This window comes from Hipposideros armiger, unplaced genomic scaffold, assembly GCF_001890085.2.
Source record: "Hipposideros armiger isolate ML-2016 unplaced genomic scaffold, ASM189008v1 scaffold_33, whole genome shotgun sequence".
Taxonomy (NCBI): Eukaryota; Metazoa; Chordata; class Mammalia; order Chiroptera; family Hipposideridae; genus Hipposideros; species Hipposideros armiger.
In genome coordinates this window covers 1,362,133-1,381,609 of record NW_017731383.1, presented here as the reverse complement: position 1 = coordinate 1,381,609, position 19,477 = coordinate 1,362,133, and the positions used below count along the sequence as shown (strand labels likewise).

The 19,477-nt window shown below is 56.1% G+C and overlaps 2 protein-coding genes across 2 annotated transcripts in view; one reads left to right on the top strand and one right to left on the bottom strand.

The window, feature by feature from the left end:
- The window catches only part of SNX8 (sorting nexin 8), a 56,616-nt gene extending 42,258 nt beyond the window's left edge, over positions 1-14,358 (top strand). The window contains exons 4-12 of the mRNA XM_019637418.1: positions 125-179; positions 1,381-1,745; positions 3,544-3,624; positions 4,572-4,732; positions 5,355-5,487; positions 8,500-8,568; positions 8,949-9,095; positions 9,358-9,507; positions 11,680-14,358. Coding sequence (XP_019492963.1) covers positions 125-179; positions 1,381-1,745; positions 3,544-3,624; positions 4,572-4,732; positions 5,355-5,487; positions 8,500-8,568; positions 8,949-9,095; positions 9,358-9,507; positions 11,680-11,790 — 1,272 coding nt within the window. The 3' untranslated portion in view covers positions 11,791-14,358. The remainder of the gene's footprint in view (positions 1-124; positions 180-1,380; positions 1,746-3,543; positions 3,625-4,571; positions 4,733-5,354; positions 5,488-8,499; positions 8,569-8,948; positions 9,096-9,357; positions 9,508-11,679) is intronic.
- A 429-nt stretch (positions 14,359-14,787) lies between these two features.
- The window catches only part of NUDT1 (nudix hydrolase 1), a 13,174-nt gene continuing 8,484 nt past the window's right edge, over positions 14,788-19,477 (bottom strand). The window contains exons 2-3 of the mRNA XM_019637551.1: positions 15,464-15,609; positions 14,788-15,221 (exon numbers count right to left, since the gene is read on the bottom strand). Coding sequence (XP_019493096.1) covers positions 15,049-15,221; positions 15,464-15,609 — 319 coding nt within the window. The 3' untranslated portion in view covers positions 14,788-15,048. The remainder of the gene's footprint in view (positions 15,222-15,463; positions 15,610-19,477) is intronic.

The window sequence follows — 19,477 nt, the reverse complement described above, 5'->3', positions numbered from 1 at the left end:
GGAGGTCGGGGAGGGGACGAGCGTCTGGAAGGGCCCCCCGCAGCGTGCTGAGGTCCTGGCTCTGTGGTGGATACCACTCTGCCTGTGGCCATCTGAGTCTTCCTCCAGCCCTCTGCCCCAGCAGGAGGGCTGGCAGCAGGGCTGCAGTACCAGCCCCTCCGCTATCCGGGGTCACAGCTGTACCTTACTTAGCTCCCTGGCCTGGTGCGGGGATAGCAACGTCACCTGGTACCCTTGACCTACATGAGCCTTCTGCTGGGTAACTGACATGTAGGGAGGCCCCCATTGTGCAAGGAAGAAAGAGTGTACCCCAGTTCTCCTTCCTGGCCGTGGCTCCTGAGTGGGGGACCAGGTGCACTGTTTGTTTTGCCCACTCTTGCAAAGAGTGGGCAACTAAGCAGTGGGTAGCACCATGGCATTAGGTGGTCTCTCCCGGGAACACGGAAGTAAGCGCAAGGGAGGTGACTAACCTGCATTGTAAAGAAAATCAAAAGTGCCACATCTTCGTTGCTTCACCTGTAGTTACCTGGGGTGAGGTGAGACCACAGGTCGCAGGCCCGCTGCACGGCCTGCTTCTCCCAGGCCTGCCGGGGGCGCGGGCGGCGCCTCCTCATGCTCTCAGTGATCCTCTCCCACAGCCCTCTTCCCAAATTCTAAATAAAACTCGAGAAGGCAAGTGCTCAAAGTCGACCATTTGATTTTTCTGCCATTTTCTTGATGATCTAAAGAAACAACGTACTTGAATTGGGAAATAGCTTGGGATTTAATGCAGTAGTCCAGTTGTCAGCATTCTGAAATGTCTCAAAATTGTATGTAAATACTTTTGCCTCTCACTGGTCACCGGCCAGCCCAGAGTTTAGAGAATGTAATTTTCTTATCGTCCCACGTGAGCACTACAGAGCAAATCACGTCCCATTGAAGGGGAAGGAATGCTCGGGGCAGTAGAGACGAAAACATTTTGGGGTAGGCACATGCTTACTGAACCCACCATCAGAGTCCGTTAAGGGTAGCTAGTGTTTCGGACCTGGAAACTGGGCGCAAACGCTTCACGGTGGGGCTCAGCGCTAATGACAGTGCAGCCTTCTGTAGAAGGGCTCCTGCTGGTCCCAAGGGGCATTTTTCAATAACTTAAAAGTAATATTTGAGATACTATTTCTATTTGTGGTTGGACTTAAATACCCTTAATGTATCAGTGTACACTTCTACCTTTTTTCATTGAAGTGAAAATAGGTGACTGAGTGAAAGCAATTAATAATTGGATCCACTGCAGAGTGAGTTCTAAGCGATGTGAGTAGGAAAACGGGTGAAATAACGGGTGTAGCAAACCCCACCTGTTTGTTACAGGATTATAGAGGACGTCTGTAATTGAGATGGTTTGAGGTAGGGATCAAATACTGTTGATTGAAACAAACAGACTCCGTGGTTTTCCTAGGCAGTTCCTGACCCTGGTGTGTCTGTGGGGACAGGGTGAGGAGGTGGGGGACTGTTGCCTCTGGGTGTGTTGTCCGGTTCCCTGGGCTGACCGCGTGGCCTGCTCCTGGCCCCTTTCTCAGCATGGCCCGTGTCGGGCCGGAGGGGGGCACGTGCACCAGGCAGTCTGTGTGACGTGTGCCCTGTCTTCAGCCGACAGGGAGTTCATCGAGGCCCGGAGGAGAGCCCTGAAGCGCTTTATCAACCTGGTGGCCCGGCACCCCCGCTTCTGCGAGGACGTCGTCCTCAAGCTGTTCCTGGCCTTTAGTGGTCCCGTGAGTACATTAGAGACGTGGGTAGATCCTGGGTTCCCTGGGCTTCTGTTTCCCCGATGTTTTCTTATTTCTCTTGTTTGCCGCCCTGAAGGAGTCTATTTTGCACATGACTGCCATGAATAAGATTTACTGTCTTCCCAAATAGCAGGTTGGGTATGATTTTCAGAGGCGTCCTTGGGCTTGGGTTGGCAGGGCTCTGCGTCCATGGGGAGAGGTGGGCTGGCAGTGCAGTCCCGTGGGCTCTGAAGCTGATACACAGAAGGCTGTGTGGTGTGTGTGTGTGTGTGTGTGTGTGTGTGGGGGTTCCTGGACGTGCTGGAGACTGCAGAGGCGAGTGAGAGTTTACCGAAAAAGGCCATGCTGGGCGACGAGCCGCTGGAAACACAGCCGAGTCTCCTTAGCAGCGCTGGGGACAGGCGCAAGGCCCGGGGAGCAGCCTCTGCATGCAGTGATTTCAGTTAGAAACCAGAGCGGCGGTTTCTGCCTCCAAATTGCTGTCATGCAGTCAAGATTCGGGCCAGGAAGCTGAGGCATACCTCGTTCCCGGTTGAGGAGGAAGACACCACCTTGGCTGGCACCTTGTCCCTGGGGCTGTCAGCTCTTTTATAGGAAGAGGTCTTCTCTTTGTGGGCTGGGGTGGAGGGGGGCTCCAAGGACACATTGCTGGTGGGACCTGGGAAGGGGCTTGGCCTCCGCCCTCAGTCTGCTCAGAGAGGCCCAGGGTCAGAGGTGGAGCTGGGCGCGCCCGGCTTCCTTTCCCTCTCGCCTCCTAGTGTAGAAGCGGCCTCTCACCCCTAGAGAAGGCTGCGGGCTTTCCCACTGTGATTCTCCTGGGGGACTCTGGGTGCTGCCCCCTCTAGGGGATCCATGGCAGGCATTCGTGAACGCTTGCTGCGACCCACCGGTGAGCTGGGCATGTGGAGCTTTTGTTCCCTGCGGGTGGACAGCTTCCCTTGGAACAGAGAACTTTGTTGCCAGAGAGGAATGTGGAGGGACGTGGGAGCTGAGCTATAAGCAGCTCAAGACAGGCAGAGGAGGTGTGGCGGGTGCGGTGGGCACAGTGCCGGGTGACGTCCTGTCAGGACAGGCTAAGCTCCCCTGACCCCTTGCCTTTACACAGACAGGGCGTCCCCGGAACCTCCCCGACTCCACGACTCCATTTTCTTTTTTGGTAAAATGAGAGAATTAGGACAGATGACCTTCAAGGCACCTCTGAAATTCTAGATCACTGACCCATCAACAGCTGCCAGTTACCCTCTCTGTAATTCCCGGGGCTCTTTGTGGGATCTTTTCTTATGCCATGGCTTTGCCAAGGAGCCCTCCTTTCAGAGGGCTGGGCTCAGGACCCCGAGTGCCACCCTCTCTGCCCATCAGCTCTCCCGGGGGCCTGGGGTCCCCTGTCCTGTGGGCCTATTCACAGGAAGGAAGAGACCTTAGCGTCCATCTGTGTGTCCCATGTGGGCCTAACAGGACGTAATGAACCCGACACCTGCCTCACCTCCTGGGTCTGTACATGGGGTCACCATTGTCCTGGAGAGAGGGCGCCACGTCAGAGCTGGGGTTAAGTCAGGGTTTCCTGCCCACGGACAGCCACCCTCAGGCTTCATTAAGCTCAGTGGAAAAAATGCTGAACAAGAGACAGTGACGAGATTACCGAATACTTACGTTAAAGTGAACACACATGGAGACACATTTCTCTTGGGGGAGGACTGGATCCTGCTTTTCATGGGCTGAGTCAGCCTCACACTGACCGATGTGACTGGTAGGGGGTCACGTTGCTCCTTTCTTCCTTTTGCAGGATGTACAGAGCAAGTTAAAGGAATCGGCTCAGGGTGTTGGAGATGAATTCATGAACTGTAAACTGGCTACTCGGGCCAAGGTATTTGTCCAGCTTCGGGTATGCCTTCCCTTTAATCAGACCAATAATCACATTCACACTTAACAGCGTTTACTTTGCATCTTCCGTGTGCCAAGATTATGCCAAAACCTGTCACGTGCTTTTCTCACGTAACCCTCATTTCAATGGCTCTGTAACATGGTGGGTGTCGCACCCATGTGCAGACGACGGGACAGGTCGGGGAGGCTGCCACTTGCCAAGGCTGCAAACGTCTGAGCAGGAGGGCCTGCCTGGGCCTGAGCTGCCTGTGCACAGAGCCCCCTGGCTCTCGTACCGCGTCCCGAGGCTCTTTGTCACGCAGGTGGACATACGCTTGGTCACCAGCTTTTCAGATTTCAGGGAATTGATTGTAGCATTGGTTTATTTTAAAATTTAGTTAATCTGGTCTTTTTCTCAAAAGGATTAAGGTAGCTATATGGTAGCTTTTGATTTTTCTTTCTTAAACTGCTTCTCCATATAAAAATACAGACTCTTTTGTTTTTATTTCCTAAGCTTTCTGTTTTCTACGCATTACACAGTTAGTACTAGTTAAGATCGAAGCTGGTAAAAAATCATTCTTAGGGCATAAACGAGGACTGCAGAGGCCTCCTCTTGGCTGGAGAGCCTTTCAGAATTCTGCCTCACCTGTTAGAGCTGGACAATTATTCTCTGCGTGTTTCTGGCAGGGCCTCGAGTTTGATCCAGTTTCAGTGGACCCTAGAGCCTTAGCCTCAGGGGCCATCCAGCTTAGAGTTTGTGCTGTACACGCGGTGATGCTTCTGTTTCTCTTTTAGACGTGAAGGCGGGCTGGTCTCCACAGGGCCTGGACTTGGGATTCTGGGCTCATTACCTGCTCAGTCGGATGGGTTGTTCCACATCCTAGGGCCATCTTTGCTGAAAGGTGTTTCCTGTCTGGTGATATCCAGTTTTCCTCTGTCCTCACCTGTCAGGACTTCCTCCCAGCTGACATCCAGACTCAGTTCGCAGTGAGCCGTGAGCTGATCCGAAATATCTACAACAGCTTCTACAAGATTCGCGATCGGACTGAGCGGATTGCGACGAGGGCCATTGACAATGCTGCTGACCTTCTCATATTCGGGAAGGAGTTAAGGTAGGTGGCCCTGTTAGGGTCCACGGACGGTTAGGTGGGGAGGGTTCTTCAGACTGGTGCTGGGCTTGGAGCAGACGGTGCATTTACCATAATAACAACCCTCATTCTGACCTGTTTCACTCCAAACGGGGAAGAAGAGGGTTGGGCACATGGGAGATCAGACTTAGAAGAGAAAGGGTGGAGAATGTGGGCAGAGACATGTGGATTCCCAAACACACGAATGCTTGCCAGTTTCTCCTGTCATTTCTCCCAGTGTCAGGATTAGATTCAGAAAAGCTTGATTTGACCTCAGAAGGGACGCTGCTCTGGGGGAGAGGCGGGGTCATCACCCCGGACTCCGCCCTCCCTAGCAGTCTCCCACATGTGCTGCTCAGACCTGCCCGTGCACACGTCAGCTAGGGGTCTTGTGGAGAAGAGCTGGTTCAGCGGGTCTGGGGGCCGAGATCCCCTCTTCCCAGCAGGCACCTAGGTTTTCCTGCGGGAGTAGTATGGCTCTAGGGCAGGAGACGTGCTGGTCATCCTGGGAGGACATGGTGTTCGGGCAAAGGGAGGTGTCACGTTGGGCTGCTGGTCAGCTTCGAAGCCTGAGTAGCGTGTGTCCTGTGTGTTCCATTTTCCTCAGTGCTTTAGGGTCTGACACGACCCCGCTCCCCTCCTGGACCACTCTGAGCAGCAGCACATGGGGTTCCCTGAAACACGCACTGAGAGGCCTGTCCGTTGAGTTTGCACTGCTTGCTGACAAGGCTGCACAGCAGGTGAGTGAATGGCCCTGTGTACCCGTCCCAAAGAACACTGTGCCCTGGCCTGTGGGAGCGCCTCCTTCTTAGATGGACATCAGAGCTGAGTCTTGAGCGAGTGGACCGCTGCCCTCGGGCTGGGACTGCATGTCCTCATCTGCTCTGGCTTGCTCCCCTTGGCCATTTACGCTCTTCAGAGGGTTGCTAATGACAAAAACAAATTGGGTTCTGGTCTCTTGAGACTTTGCGGAGAAGTTATAATCTATCTGCCTTTGAAAAGGTCATCTTGGACTTTACTTCTGGGTGGACCGGATCAGTATTGGCCACTTGCTAACCACAGAACGGACTGAGCTCCAGCATTCTGGAGCCTCTGTCGCCCTAGGTACCTGGTAACCTCAGCAAGCGCCTCGGCCGCACGGGCAGGGGCTACTTGTAGAAATCTGCAAAGAGCCTGTAATCATCCGGGGTTAATCTGAAGGCAGTGTTTCCGCCAGGCAGGAGGGTTCATCCAGGCGCTTTTCTGCTATAAAACTTACCTAATTCTGAGAGTGAGAGTCGGCTGCCTGGTTCCTGGGGAAATGGTCTTTAGGCTGCTAGGAGATGGTTTTAAAAGGATTAAAACAATGTGATGTGAAGGCCTTGCCACCTGCCTGAAAGTCAGAGCTGCCTAGTGGCAAGTCTGAGAACCACAGTGGCCGTGGTGGCTCTGTGACTGGAACTGGGGGCTTTTCAGGTGCAAGGTGGGGTGCTCCAGTGCCCAGGACATCTGCAAGTGCTGAAAGGGAACACGATCTCATTGCTCCTGTGGAAAGTCCTGGGTTTTCTTGCTCTGTGGTCCTGGTGCCTGTGTGTTCCCTTTAGAAACCGAGTATGGGGTGGCATTGGCGTTTCTTGGAATTGGCGCTGGACCTGGGGCCCTCTCCAGGTCTTGACAGGTGCCCGTGTTTCCACGGAGGGAGGACCGAGGCTGTAGAGAGAGGCGGGTGAGCTCCGGGCAGCCTGGTCTGCGCTCGGCAGTGTCTTGTGCTGGGACCTCGCGCAGGTTACTTTGGTCCCTGGGCTAGTTTACCCATCAGTTAAAAGCAAGCGGACTGGACTAGATTGTTAAAAAAACTGTGAATCTGTTGAATCTACTCAAAGCTCAGTGTGTAAAACATGGAAATGAAGCTATCCTGGTTGCAGCACCCTCTTCCCAGGGAGCCGGTGAGGTTTGGGCTGAGTGGGCCAGGGCACCACGAATCCCCACACATGGTGCAAATCCCTAACTGGATCATTTCCAGGATATTTTCTGATTCAGGTGTGGGTGCTGTGTTTCCACCTTGAAGAGGGGGTGGTCAGGCTTCTGAGGCAGTACAAGTCTGCAGTTTGCCATTCCTCGCGGGTCCAAGGTTCTCTGGTCTGTTCTCATCAATGCTGCTTTGAAATTAACATCTGAAGAGGATTTATTTCCTGAATACTGAAATTAATAGTTTTAGCATGAAACTGGGTCAGACAAACGACCCATCAGGACTTCCAGTGCAGCAGAGTTCCGTTTCACTCTTGCTGAACAAGTAAAGACATTGAGGGCTTGTTTTCCTAATGCTGTTTTCACGTGTCCTCATTTTCTTTTCCCGGACCTGTTAGGAGACCTAGATAACCAGCCTGGCCGGACAAATGAGACTCAACGTGGGGCTGTTTGCTCCACGGTGACAGGATGTGGTAAAGGCACAGGGGTTAGTGGCTTAGGGTCTTGTGCAGCTCGAATGAGAAATGGGACTTGTTAGCAAATGACACGAGCAGCGGGGACCCCGGAATCCCTGCTGCTATAGACCAGGGGCCGGACCTCCAGTCTGTGCCCCTCTGCCCAGTCAGGAGGATCCAGGGCACCTGTGGCCAGTGGGGACTTGCCTGTAACCTTATTGGATAGAGTCTCTGCTGTGGGTATGGGGTGGAGTGGCCTGCAACCTCGGAGCTCAGTGGGCCTGAGGGCCCACGGTCCCCCGAATTAGTGCCAGAGCCTGGGCAGGAGCTGCTGGCTCCCAGGCCAGTGTGTGTGCACCCCCTCAGACTGGTCCTCCTCTTCATGTCTTCTCGTCTTCTGCTTGCTTCTGGCTGCGCCCTCTGTGGTGTATGGCATGAGCTTTGTGCCATCTGCCACGGCTGGAGCTCAGGGGCTGTAAAAGGGACCTGGTTTCCCAGAGGTGCTGGCGTTGCATTTGGGAGAGGTGTGTAGCCAACCTCGTCACATCTGTGTCCCCAGGACGCGGTGGATGACTCCAAGAGCATGACCTCCCCAGGGCCCCCACCCCCAATCCAATGCCACTTTGGGCCTCTGTGGTTTCGGAAGTGAGCTGTCGGGCTCTCCGTATGCACCTGTTGGCCTGTCTTGATTGCGGTGTCTGTCGCCTGTGTGCCAAGGCGTGTGTGGGATGCAGACGTGAGCGCCTGTCTGGCCCGCCCCTCCCCTCCTGGGCCACTCGGTGTGGCTGCAGGCGGCCCTTCGTCATCTACTGTGCCAGCCTAGGCGCTAACACTTCTGTGTTCACTGTGCCAAAGGGAACCTCTCAGGTGCGCTCCCTCTGCAGCTGAAGACCGTCGCCTGTCTCTGTCCCCTCTGGGCCTGTGCGGTTTTCCCTTTAGTTGGAGCTGCCGTGACCCCCTCAGTCCCGCAGCAGCCCTCCCGTTTGCTTCCCCTTTCTCATAAGCGCCCAGCTTCACATGGAAACTCAGGTTCCTGTGGTGTGGGCGGAGTGCTGGTGGCCCCGGGGGTGGGAGCACCCAGCTGTCTTGGTGTGCGTGCCGGGGAGATGATGGCTTTGGAACACTGGAAGGACATGCAGTGCTGCACGGCGAGCACGAGCGCCAGGCGGCCTTGGGGCGGAGGCCCTTGTTCTTGTCACAAGCTGCTGGGTTCCGGGGCTTCTCTGCCTCGTGGCCAGGGGTGGTTGTGTGGGAGGGTCTGTTGTGCAGAGGTAGCTGGTGCTCGTGGAAGGGCCAGCCGTGGCCTGCGCGCCCCGGCGGGGCCTTGTTTGACCCGCCCTCGTTTTCTAGGGCAAACAGGAAGAGAACGATGTGGTGGAGAAGTTGAACCTCTTCTTGGATTTGCTGCAATCCTACAGAGTGAGTCTGGGCGGCTCCCTGGCTGGCGCAGAGCTGCTGAGGATCCTGTGATGTCACCGGGTGTGGCGCCAGGGGGATGGCCAAGGAGCCCGGGAGCCAGGGCCGTGGCGGGAGGAAGGCCTCGTGTGGTGTCCCCGCATCGTCCGCCCCGCGGTGGGCGCTGCTCCGTGCTCTGGGCTGTGGCCTGCCCGCGCGGCCCGTTTCACAGGGGTTTTGGTTTGTGGTGCTGACTCGCACCGCGACGCCCTCCCGGTGGGAGCCTGGGCCTGCTGCCCCGAGGTGCTGTGCCATGAACACGTCGGCGCGTGTAGCGAGTGAGCGGGGCTGGGCGAGCTGCCTTCTGGAGGAGCCCGTCCCAGCGCTGCCCGTGCCCCCCGCAGGACCTGTGTGAGCGGCACGAGAAGGGTGTGCTGCACAAGCACCAGCGGGCCCTGCACAAGTACACTCTGATGAAGAGGCAGATGAGCGCCGCTGTGCACGGCCGGGAGCCTGAGTCCGTGGAGCAGCTGGAGTCGCGCATCGTGGAGGTGCTGGGGGCGGGGTGCGCGTGGGGCGCGGGTGCCGGGACCTGCCTTCTGGGGGCCTTTCCACACCTGGCCCGGCTGCACCCCAGAGCTGGAGCCGCACCGTGGCTGTCCTCGGCATTCCCTCAGCACCTCTGGACGCCTGGCTGGGCTGTGTGGCAGTTACACAGAGGGAGGGCCGGAGCCCCTGGGCCCAGGAGGACGGCAGCGTGTTGGCTGTGACTGTCCACCGGGCTGCGAGCAAGGGACGCCGTTTGCTTTGCAGCAGGAGAATGCGATCCAGACGATGGAGCTCCGGAACCACTTCTCCTTGTACTGCCTGCACCAGGAGATGCAGCTGGTCCACACGCACCTGCCCCTCACCTCCCACATCCTCGGGGCCTTCGTCAACTCCCAGATCCAAGGGCACAAGGAGGTGGGCTCCCCCACCCCGCCCCGCTCTGTGCTGCCCCTCCTGCAAGCCTGGCAGCCCTCGCAAGCAGCCTTGAAGAATGACTTAGGAGAGTTAGTGGGGTTGGGGTGAGCATGGGATGGAAAGCATCGTCCACATCTAGTCTCCCAGTGGCCAGAGCGCCAGTCTTGAGGTTGTCCTCATGATCTGGGGTGGGGGAGCAGAGCAAGCCTGGCAGGAACGACTTCTCATCTGGAGGAACCCCCAAAGTCAGGTAGAGCACGCAGGATCCCCAGGAACTGGGAGAAGTGGAGAGGAGAGACGGTGGGAATCAGAGCTCAGGTAGGGGACAGAGCTGGCATGTCCCCTTGAAAACCCTGGCCAGCCTCACCACATGGGGGCTCCTAATGCCTGTGGGGACAAACGAACAATGTTGTTCTGAGACGTTGCCAGCCGCAGCAGCACTCGCCTAGCCTGAATTATCGAGAGCCATCGCTCTAGCTTGTGTCACTGGGTCTTGCCTCACCCTTCTCAATCAGTGACACGTGTCCATCGCCGAGCAGCCTGGGGTCCTGTCTGGCCAGGGCTGAAGGGACACTTAGGAGGAGACCCCTGTCCAGTCCTGTTTGCCGGCTCAGTGCAGTTCTGCGCCCTCCGCTTTCTGTTTTGGGCCATCATGGCTCCTTTGTGATAACCCTGGGGTCACAGTCACCTTTTCGGAGGGTGTGTCTGCTGGTTGCCACCTCTAGCTCCCTGACACATGTGTGGGGAGCCCAGGCTCAGAATTGCTAAAACCCTGTCTCAAATCCCAGTGACTGTCGTGAGCTCTTACGGCCTTGATGGGATCATTTAACTTCTGTGACCCAGTTTCCCATTCTGAAAAATGGCATGAAAAATGACCACCCCAGCCTCCCCAAGAGGCTTGGGGATTCGGTGGGAACTGGGCTGCATGTAGCCACTCAGTGCCAGGTCTGTGGCCGTGCTGGGCGCACAGTTGGACCAGGCTATCCCTGTCACCAGGCACTACACAGACTAATGGGAAGCCCCGCCGGCCTGCAGGCTGGAGAGGAACGGGCTTCTCATGCCCTGATGGAGGCCTGGGCGGGCAGCGGGGGTGGGGTCTCCTATGCTGCAGCTCTGCCTGGGGGCTAGGGAGCTGGGAGCAGTGTATGGAAGGAACTCAGACACGTAGTTCAGAAAGGTCATTGGCGCAGCTTGGAGAGCATGTTGCAGGCTAGGAGATGGAGGTTATCGATACAGTCGGGAGGGGAGGCAAATGTGACTTACCGGGTCAGTGGATAGCTGAGCCCCTGGTGCCACAACCACCCAGAGTGTTCATTCAACACTCAGATTATGGGGTACAGATGCTGGCACAGCCCTGACTCAGACTCCCTGGGGGCCAGGACTCAGGAAGCTGTGCTTTTAGTGGGAAACCTGGTGACTCTGGGATGGGCGGACCCTAGGGGGACACCAGGCGACAAGGATAGACACCTAGGGGACACCAGCTGAGTCTGCGTCCCACCTGGGTTAGGTTGTCAGGACCCTGGTCCTAGATTTCTCTAGTGTAGGTGATTGACTAGCCCCCGGTCTCGTGACGTGGACACGGGAGTCCGCCTCATGTGCACGGTTCCAGGGCTGCACTCTGCTTTTCTGTTGTCACATGAGCCACTCTGCCACCAGTGCTGATCTCGGACACGCCACCCGCTACCAGAGCCTCCCTGGTCCTCATGCCCACGGTCTCCCTTTGTCAACTTGGGTCCCGAGTGCTTGGCAGGCGCTGGCGGCATGGCCTGTCTCTGCTGCGTTTCGTTCGCTTGTGTGATCACTTGGTGTGTGTCCTGCGGAGCCAGAGGGCCAGCACTCGCAGAGCTGTTAGCGTGCTAGAAATGACACGTTTCTTAAAGTTCCTATCTAGCAGACTTTTGCCCCTTTGGTCCTGCGTTCAGGGGACAGAGAGACCTCTGGTGTTGTGCCCACTCATTTGGGCTTTGTTGAAGGAATGGGCTGCAGAGCAGGGAGTGGGAAGGCACCTCTGGGGGAGGTGACACAGGTCTGTGGTGGCACTAGACCTATGTCACCACAGCTACTAGACAGGCTGTCTCGAGGCACGCGGCTGGTGTCGTGTGAACTGGTGCATTGGGGGTGGGCCTGACGCCTGCCCTGCCCGGCTCACGCTCCCCTCCTCCCTGTCTCTAGATGAGCAAGGTGTGGGACGACCTGAAGCCCAAGCTCCACTGCCTCTTCGCTGGACCCAACAGCACCCTGACCCCGCCGAGGTCCCCGAGGGATGGCCTGTCTCCTCACTAGTGCCGAGAGGACCCGGGGGCGAGAGCTCCCGGCACCCTCACTAAAACTTCTTTCTAAATGGTGTGTCCCTGTTTAATTCCCTTCGGGTGGCGGCTGGCCCCCCACGCCCCTTGGGCTGCCGCTCCTCGAGCAGAAGAGCTGATGTCAGGCCCGGAGGCCAGGCCAGGTGCCATGGCTTCCCTCCCCGTGTGGGGTGCAGGGCCAAGGGCATGACCCCAGGCCTCTGAGCGTCCATGCGGGGACTGCTGTGGTTGTCCCTGACCTTGGCACTGTGGCCTTTTAGTCTGCTGGTGAGAAGTGTTAAGGTGCCCTGGTTTTCTCCCCATACCCAGAGGGCAGGGCAGCAAGGATGGTTTTCACAGCGGATGGTGTTGGGGAGCGGGTGCTGGGATGGTGGGAGGCGTCTGGATTAGCTGAGCGGGGAGAGGGCTGCTGAAAACCTATGGAGGGCAGGACTTCCCTGCAGCGAGGATGGACACCTTGGACAGGACACGTAACTGGTCAGTGAGGCCAGCAGATGGCCCTGGGTGGGGGGCGGTGCGGCTGCATGAGTGCGTGAACGGCAGCAGGAGCCACAGGCAAGGTGGGACCCGGGGCTCGCTGGACACACCAACAGCGCTCATTTCCAGGGGATGAGCTCCAGCGAGTGCCCTAGAGGCCCTGGTCTGGGACTGGCCTCTAGGGCAAAGTGTCCCATGTCCCTCCATACATGCACACACACATGCTCAGACACACACTGTGACCCTGTTGAGTGCCGAGGTCTGAGGTGTCGGGAGAGGTGACCTGGTGCTTCTGCTGCCAGTCCAAGTGCCAGGAGCTGCTCTGTCCTTGTTCGGTAGATGCCCGTCCTTGACGGAAGGGCAGAGCAGGGGAGGGCATGCCCATCTGTTGCTGTGGTAACCTTTTAAAACCGACCTCACTGCTGGGCGAAGAGAACCCTCCTCCCAGCCCCTCCTCTGCACTTGCAGACCCAGCTACCTGCTTTGGGGGGCTGAGGGGACCCGCATTCCGGCAGTTCTGGGTCAGAGTCCCATCAAGGTGACCGTGGAGCAGACTGGCCCCTCGGGCGCCCTGGAGCTCTGTCCCATGAGCCGGGAGGTGCCAGACAAGGTTCGGACTCAGGGTTTTCTGTCTGCTATGGTCTGACTTCCGCACATGTCATCTTGTGGCATGCAGGACCCCGAGATGCAGGCGGGGGCTCTGGGGTGACTACACCCACAGATAGGCTGATGCACCTCAGCGTCCAGCGCGATTCTGCCTGTGTGGGGCAAGGCTAGCTGTGCCGCCAGCCTGAGGCCCTGCGGTGTCCATGTGCCTTCTTGGGCAGCGTCCCGCCCAGAACCTGACAGAAGAGGCTGTTTGGGGGCTGTTTTTGCTTTTTGATCTCCTGTATAAACGGGTTCTCAGCACATTGAGCAGATCCGAACTGCCCCATAGGGCTGGCTGGTTCCTTCTGGCACTGTGTGCATTTGAGCCATAAAGCGTGACCAACAGGCTGCTTCTGTCCTTCAGCGGCTGCTGCTCATCTGCCTGGGGCCTGTCGTGGGTGGCGAGGGACAAGCCACCGCCGGATAGTGAACTACGCAGACACCCCAACCAGGCCCTACCGCAGGGGGGACAGCGGGATGGGCACAGCTCGCACTGCAGGGCAGCAGCTTGGAGGGGGTGACAGGGTTAAGGCGCTGCTTACACAGGTCACTGTGGAGAATTCCAGTACCGAAGACTTCAGTGTGCTTTTCTGAAGGGAACGTCCCAACGGCCTCTGCTCCTGGTGGCATCTCCCTGCCGTGAACTGAGCAGGCTTTTGGGGGGCCCTGGCCACATTTTTGGAGGCTCATCTGGGGGCGCTTTCTAGTCTGCCCCCTCCCACCCCAGGCACTGTACAGGTCAACAGGAAGACGCTCGCGAGTGACATAGGGAAGGTTGTGTCAGCTGGGAATGGCAGAGGCCACGTTTTCCCACAGAGCTTTCCTCTGGGCCCTGAGCCTGGGCCGTTGGCTGGCATTTTCTGTTTTGTCTTGTGGGCGGGGGGTGTGGAGAGGTTGCTTCCAGCTGCGAGGCAGAGGCTGGGAGGACGGGGGACCCTGCACGCCTCTGCCCTTCCTGCCTGCGCTGTCCCATGTGCCACCACAGCCTTGCCTGGTGAAAGGACACCGATTGTGTTATCCCCGTGGGAGCCTTCCTGCCACTCGGGAACCGCGATGCTTCCGCTCCCTCAAGGCCGGAGTGAAATTCAGCCGCTGCCTCAGCCGGGCCTGCGGTGTGGGAGCAGCCTGCGCCCAGCTCCCTCAGTGGTGACCAAGGACACGCTCCGGTCGTTGGCCAAAGATGCAGGGCTGGAAGGGAAGATGGAGTCTGGGCCCTGAGCCGCCGGCTGTCAGGATGGCTGTGTCTGAGGCCTTTCCCCTGGCTTTGCTGTGTCAGTTTTACGTGTGAAGCACTTTATCAGGCTGCAGGAATCAGTTACGATTACTACCACACCCAATAAACTGGAATTGTTTACAGATGGTCTACGTTCCCAGATTTTTCATCAGTAAACATGGACTATTAAACATTTATAAAAGTTGGGTCAAGTTCTTAGTTCTTTGTGTAAGTGGGTAGTGCGCTCACCCCCTCACCCCCCGCCGTGGCCAGAAACCGGAGCCAAAACGGCCCTGTTCTTTTGGGCTAAGGGAGGGTGGCTCGCCGATGATGCGTTAGCCTGGGCCCCATGCCTCAGTTTCCTCTACTATAAAAGAATCACAAAGGGGGTGATGAGAGGACACACCCACTAGTCCACCTCCGTGATGCCAACAAGAGTCTGTGGCACGGAGCAAATCAGTGCTGGTTGCCCCTCCACCAGCAGTCCACTGAGGGGACAGTCAGAGAAGCTGTCCCCTTGACCTGTGGGCCTGGGTCTTCTCCCCTCCCGTTTCCGGTGGCCTGGGTCACCCCAGCCAAACTAGTGGTTTCCTGAGGATGGACCAGGATGGCTGTGGTGGGGCTGGGTGAGAAATGTTGAAAAGGTAAAAATGGTATTTATTTTCCTTTCCATCCGATCATGTTACAAACTTAAAAGACCTAGGCTGTGTTTCGGGGCTTGGGAGCCGAACAGGGGGCCTGTCCGGCAGCTGGTTCTCTCTCGGGTGGAGGTGGGGCGGTTCTGCCTGTGCACGTGGTCCGCCTCACGCAGGGGAGTGGGGGTGCTGATGGCGGTTCCGCCTGTGCACGTGGTCCGCCTCACGCAGGGGAGTGGGGGTGCTGGTGGCGGTTCTGCCTCTACATGTGGTCCACCTCGCGCAGTGTGTAGTGCACGATGGTGTCGTGACCCTGGAACAGGAAGTACCCGTGGAACCGCTTCTTCTGAAGCAGGAGGGGAAACCAGTAGTGGTCATCTGGCCACATGTCAGCGAAGGGGATTTGGTCCAGTGGGAACCATCGAGGCCGCATTTCTGTAGTGGGGGCAAAGAACAGCAGGTTTAAAGTGGCCTTTGTGAGGAACCCACCGGGCAGTTCTGTGGGAGGAACGTGACAAACTTTTACACTTGGTTGTGACCGACATGGCACAGACAAGGAGGGCTTGGGTCGGGTGCCGGCGCCATGCAGAGCCAGCCTCTCAGGGGTGGAGAGGAGGCCGGGCTGCTGGGTGCCGGCTCCTCACCCCGGTGGAGAAGGGACAGGCCTTGGGACTCACCGTCGCTCTCCGTGGGTGTCCCATGGATGCTGTCTGTGCAGAAGATGTGCACGTCCATCAGCTCCGGCTCGCCCACAAACTCAAACACAATGTGGCCCATCTTGGTCAGTGTGTCCACGGTCAGACCGCTCTCTTCCTGCAGCTCCCTGCGACAAGACGGACGGAAAGAAGGTGACAGCTAAAGCAAGGCGCCCATGTCCCTGCAGGACCCCGAGGATGTTGCTGGGAGGATGAGGCGCAGAGGGTTTGTACACGTGTGCAGGGCCAGGGAGCCGCAGAGAGAGAAGCGAGAAGCATGGGCTGGAAACCCACAGGGGCTGTCATCTGGACCACACAAGGGGCTCCCCACCCGGCAGAGCTTGGGTGTTATCTGGGACCTTCTTAGAAACTGATTTGTTCAGAGCTTCTGTGGAGGAGTCAGGCTTGTGACAGCCGCTGGTTCGGGGTTCACAGGCCTTACTGGTCAGCACAGCTCTGTGCAGCAGACCAGGCCTGGCCGAGCTCAGCTGATTGGCGGTCTTGCGGGAGGTGCTGCTGGTAGAGCTGGGAACCCCCGCAGCCCGTCTAGCAGCTCCTGCTCTCCCAGGGGGGCCCTGAAGGGAAGCCTTTCTGCCCAAAGACTCCGTCCTTGTTCACCACTGTGCTCAGGATCAAACTTCAGGTTCCTGTTGTCTCTTTCCAAAGGCGGGGCTGTTGCTTTAACTTCCGTTCCACCTACGCGTCCCCTCACCCCTCCAGCCAACTCCTGCGGTTTGGTCCTAGGCAGGGAGCTTTGCCTTTCTCTCAGCGTCCCCCATTCTCAGGATGGCTGTGTGTGAGGGAGGGGGGGTCAGTCTCACCACGTGAGCGCCAAGTGTCGGTTCACCACCAGCACAGCCAGGATGCCCCCTGAACACACCAGTGCTGCCGCCTACTTAAAAATATTTCCCATTAGACGTTCACTGCAGACTATCTTGCAAGCACTCCTGGACTCATCACCCAGAACCTTGTTACCGTTTCAGCTTTCTCCTTTGTACACCCCTGTAAAAACTGTAGACACAGCACACACACTTTGGACCCATGCCTTTCACACACAGCCGAGCGACACCTCATGGAATTCAGCCAGTTCCTGAACTGTTGTGTGTTGCAGAATAAAGTTTCAACTCACCATGAAAGCCCTGCCATGAGCCTTTGTCGATACACCCGGTACCACTGCCTGCTCACCCTGACAAGCTGCTGGTATGCGCTCCCCTGCCGCTGCTTGTTGGTCACTTGGCAAGCGCTTTCTGGAAGACCTGTGCTTGGGACTCTGGGGATCCCCAAAAACTGCTGCAACCGTGAAACTCAAAAGTTTGCGCCTCCTTTTAGAGACTCTCACTTCCCCACTGCCCTATATTTATTTTTGTTTCTGTAAGTGTGCTAATTATGTCTGACCATTTATAGCTGGATGTAAAAAGTATTTTTAGCTTTGATCTCCACATGAGGTTAGAACACAGTGCAGTGACTTTCTGGGTCTGCAGCGAGCAGTCAGGGAGCCACTCTGCACATTAAACACACACTCGGGTTAAACAGTCCAATTTAAGCAGATGCCCTGCCTCAGCTTGGAGTCCACCTTGACCTTCCTGTGAGACCTGGAACCACTTCCGCCTGTTGCCGTTTCAGCCAGAATTTATTCACTGAGATGGTTGATGAAAACTAGACTCGACTTAAAAGAAACCGAATGTGCATCTTCACTTGGGGGGTGCAAATGGCTCCCCAATTAAAGTAGTAAGAAGTGCTTAGCAGGGCCTCGCCCACCTCTCTGGCAGCAGGCTGTTGGATCTTGTTTTTAAAAATGTCGCCTCCTGACTTAATGTTGTGACTAACTTTGGCGACTCCCCGAGCAGTAGGCAGAGTGTGAAATGACAGTCCCCTCGGTGGCAGAGCTAAGCTCCATTTCACAGGCTGGATGACTCGACAGCTGGAGGTGACACTGCCGCCGTTTCGGCATTGTGTCTGATTGTGTCTGTGATGCTCAGTCCCCCCACGGCAGACAGAGAACAGGATGAGTAACACATTAAACTGAACAGTATCCCAGTGCCTGGTGGGCGCGGGGGGCCCGCCATGCAGCCACCCCTCCTGCTCTGCCTTCCGGAGTTCTTGGAACACGGTGCTCGGCGTCCTCACTGCTTTGGGGGCCATCAGGGGTGCTGGCCGGAAAGATGGGCACAGTCACCCGCCGACAGCCCAAACCTGACTCTCTGAGGGCTCCCACCCCCCAAGAGAAGAACGCATCATCCTCGATGCTCAGATGGCTTCCCCTGGGGACGCTGGGCACATTCTGAAAGGGATGACCACTCGCACACGCCACCCTGAGTCCACAGTTGAGTAAGGCTCTTGAACTGGGGCCGCTTTGGGTCCCAAAAGGGCCATGCAGTGGATAAGGCGGGAGCCAGACTCACTGCCGAGGCCCCAAGACTCATTTGTAGGTCGGAAGCTGGGACAGCAGGGCTTGGGGCCGAAGGTGGGGTCACCTCCAGGCCAACAAGGCCTGTCTCAGCCTGCCCCTCACATGTATTAGAATGCACCATCTGGCCTGCCTCTCTCATGCCGCTGGGGTGAAATGTTAAAAACTCTTTAGAGAGGAGGAAAGTAATATAGGTCAGAAACTTAATCTACATAAAGGAAGGGCATCAAAGAAGGAATAAGTGAAAGTAAAACATTTTATTTTTCTTATTCTTAATTGATCTCGCAGATAAAAGTTTGTTCGAAATAGTTCCAGTGATGTATGTACTTATGGATATATCGTGCTTGAATATACATGCTAATAATATATAAAATGAATGACAGCGATGACACAGGGACGGTGCGGAATTAGGGTTACTGTGGTATTATTATAAAGTACCCCCACTACCTGTGAAGCACTACAATGTTATCTGAAAGCGGACTTGGATTAGCTGTAAATGTATATTGCAAACTCTAGAGTAACTACTAAAAAAGAAGTATAACTGATATGCTAAGAGGGCAGAGAAAATGGAATCGTGAAATGCTCAATTAAAACCACAAAAGGCAGAAAAGAGTGGAAGACAAAAGTAGAAAAAAGAACAAGGGCCTCAAATAGAAATCATTAATAAATATAGTAGATAATAACTATCAGTAATCATTTGAATATCAATGGTCTAAATGCACCAATTAAAACACAGAGATTGTCAGAGTGGATTGGAAAACAGGACCCAGCTATATGTTGTCTACAAGGAACCCACTTTAAATATAAAGATTAAAAGTATAAAGATTGAAAGAAAACAGGTGGAGAAAGACATACCATGCTACCACTAAGCAAAATAAAGCAGGAGTCGCTGCTTTATTAATTTCCAACAGGGCCGACTTCAGAGCAAGGAAGGTTATCAGGGATAAACGGACGTTACGTACTGATGGAGGAGCCAGTTCTCCACAACATAACCCCTACCACACATGCGCCCAACAAGAGTGTCAATCGGTGTGAGACGAAACGCGCAGAAGACATCAAGCAGAAAATCCATCAGGACGTAGTGAAATGTATAAAGAACTACAAATCAGTAAGAAAAAGACAGGTAACCCAACTTAAAAAATGGGCAAAAGACTTGAGCAGACACTTCACAAAAAATGATATCCTAGCGGCCCGCGGACCCTGAGCAGGTGCTCATCAGTGAGGCATCAGCCCACCTGCCAGAAGGGCTACAGTGGCAAAGACAGGAACCACCAGCGTTGCCGAGGCCTCGGAGGAAGCAGGACTCACACATCCGGTGGAGGCTTCTACGAGCACAGCTACTTGGAACAGATGGATGGTATCCCCTAAGGCTGAACGTCTCTAATTCTCCTCCTAGGTCAATTCCCACCAGGCAAGAGGGCAGCAAGCCCATTCTGGAGTGTTCTACCGGAACTACTTACAGCCCCCAACTGGAAACCACCCACGTGCCCGCCCACAGCACGGATAAGCTGCATGTTCCTAGCTGGAATACTACAGAGTCACGAGGGGAAGGGAGCCTGCCATGCGCACACAGAATGTCGGGAAGGAGC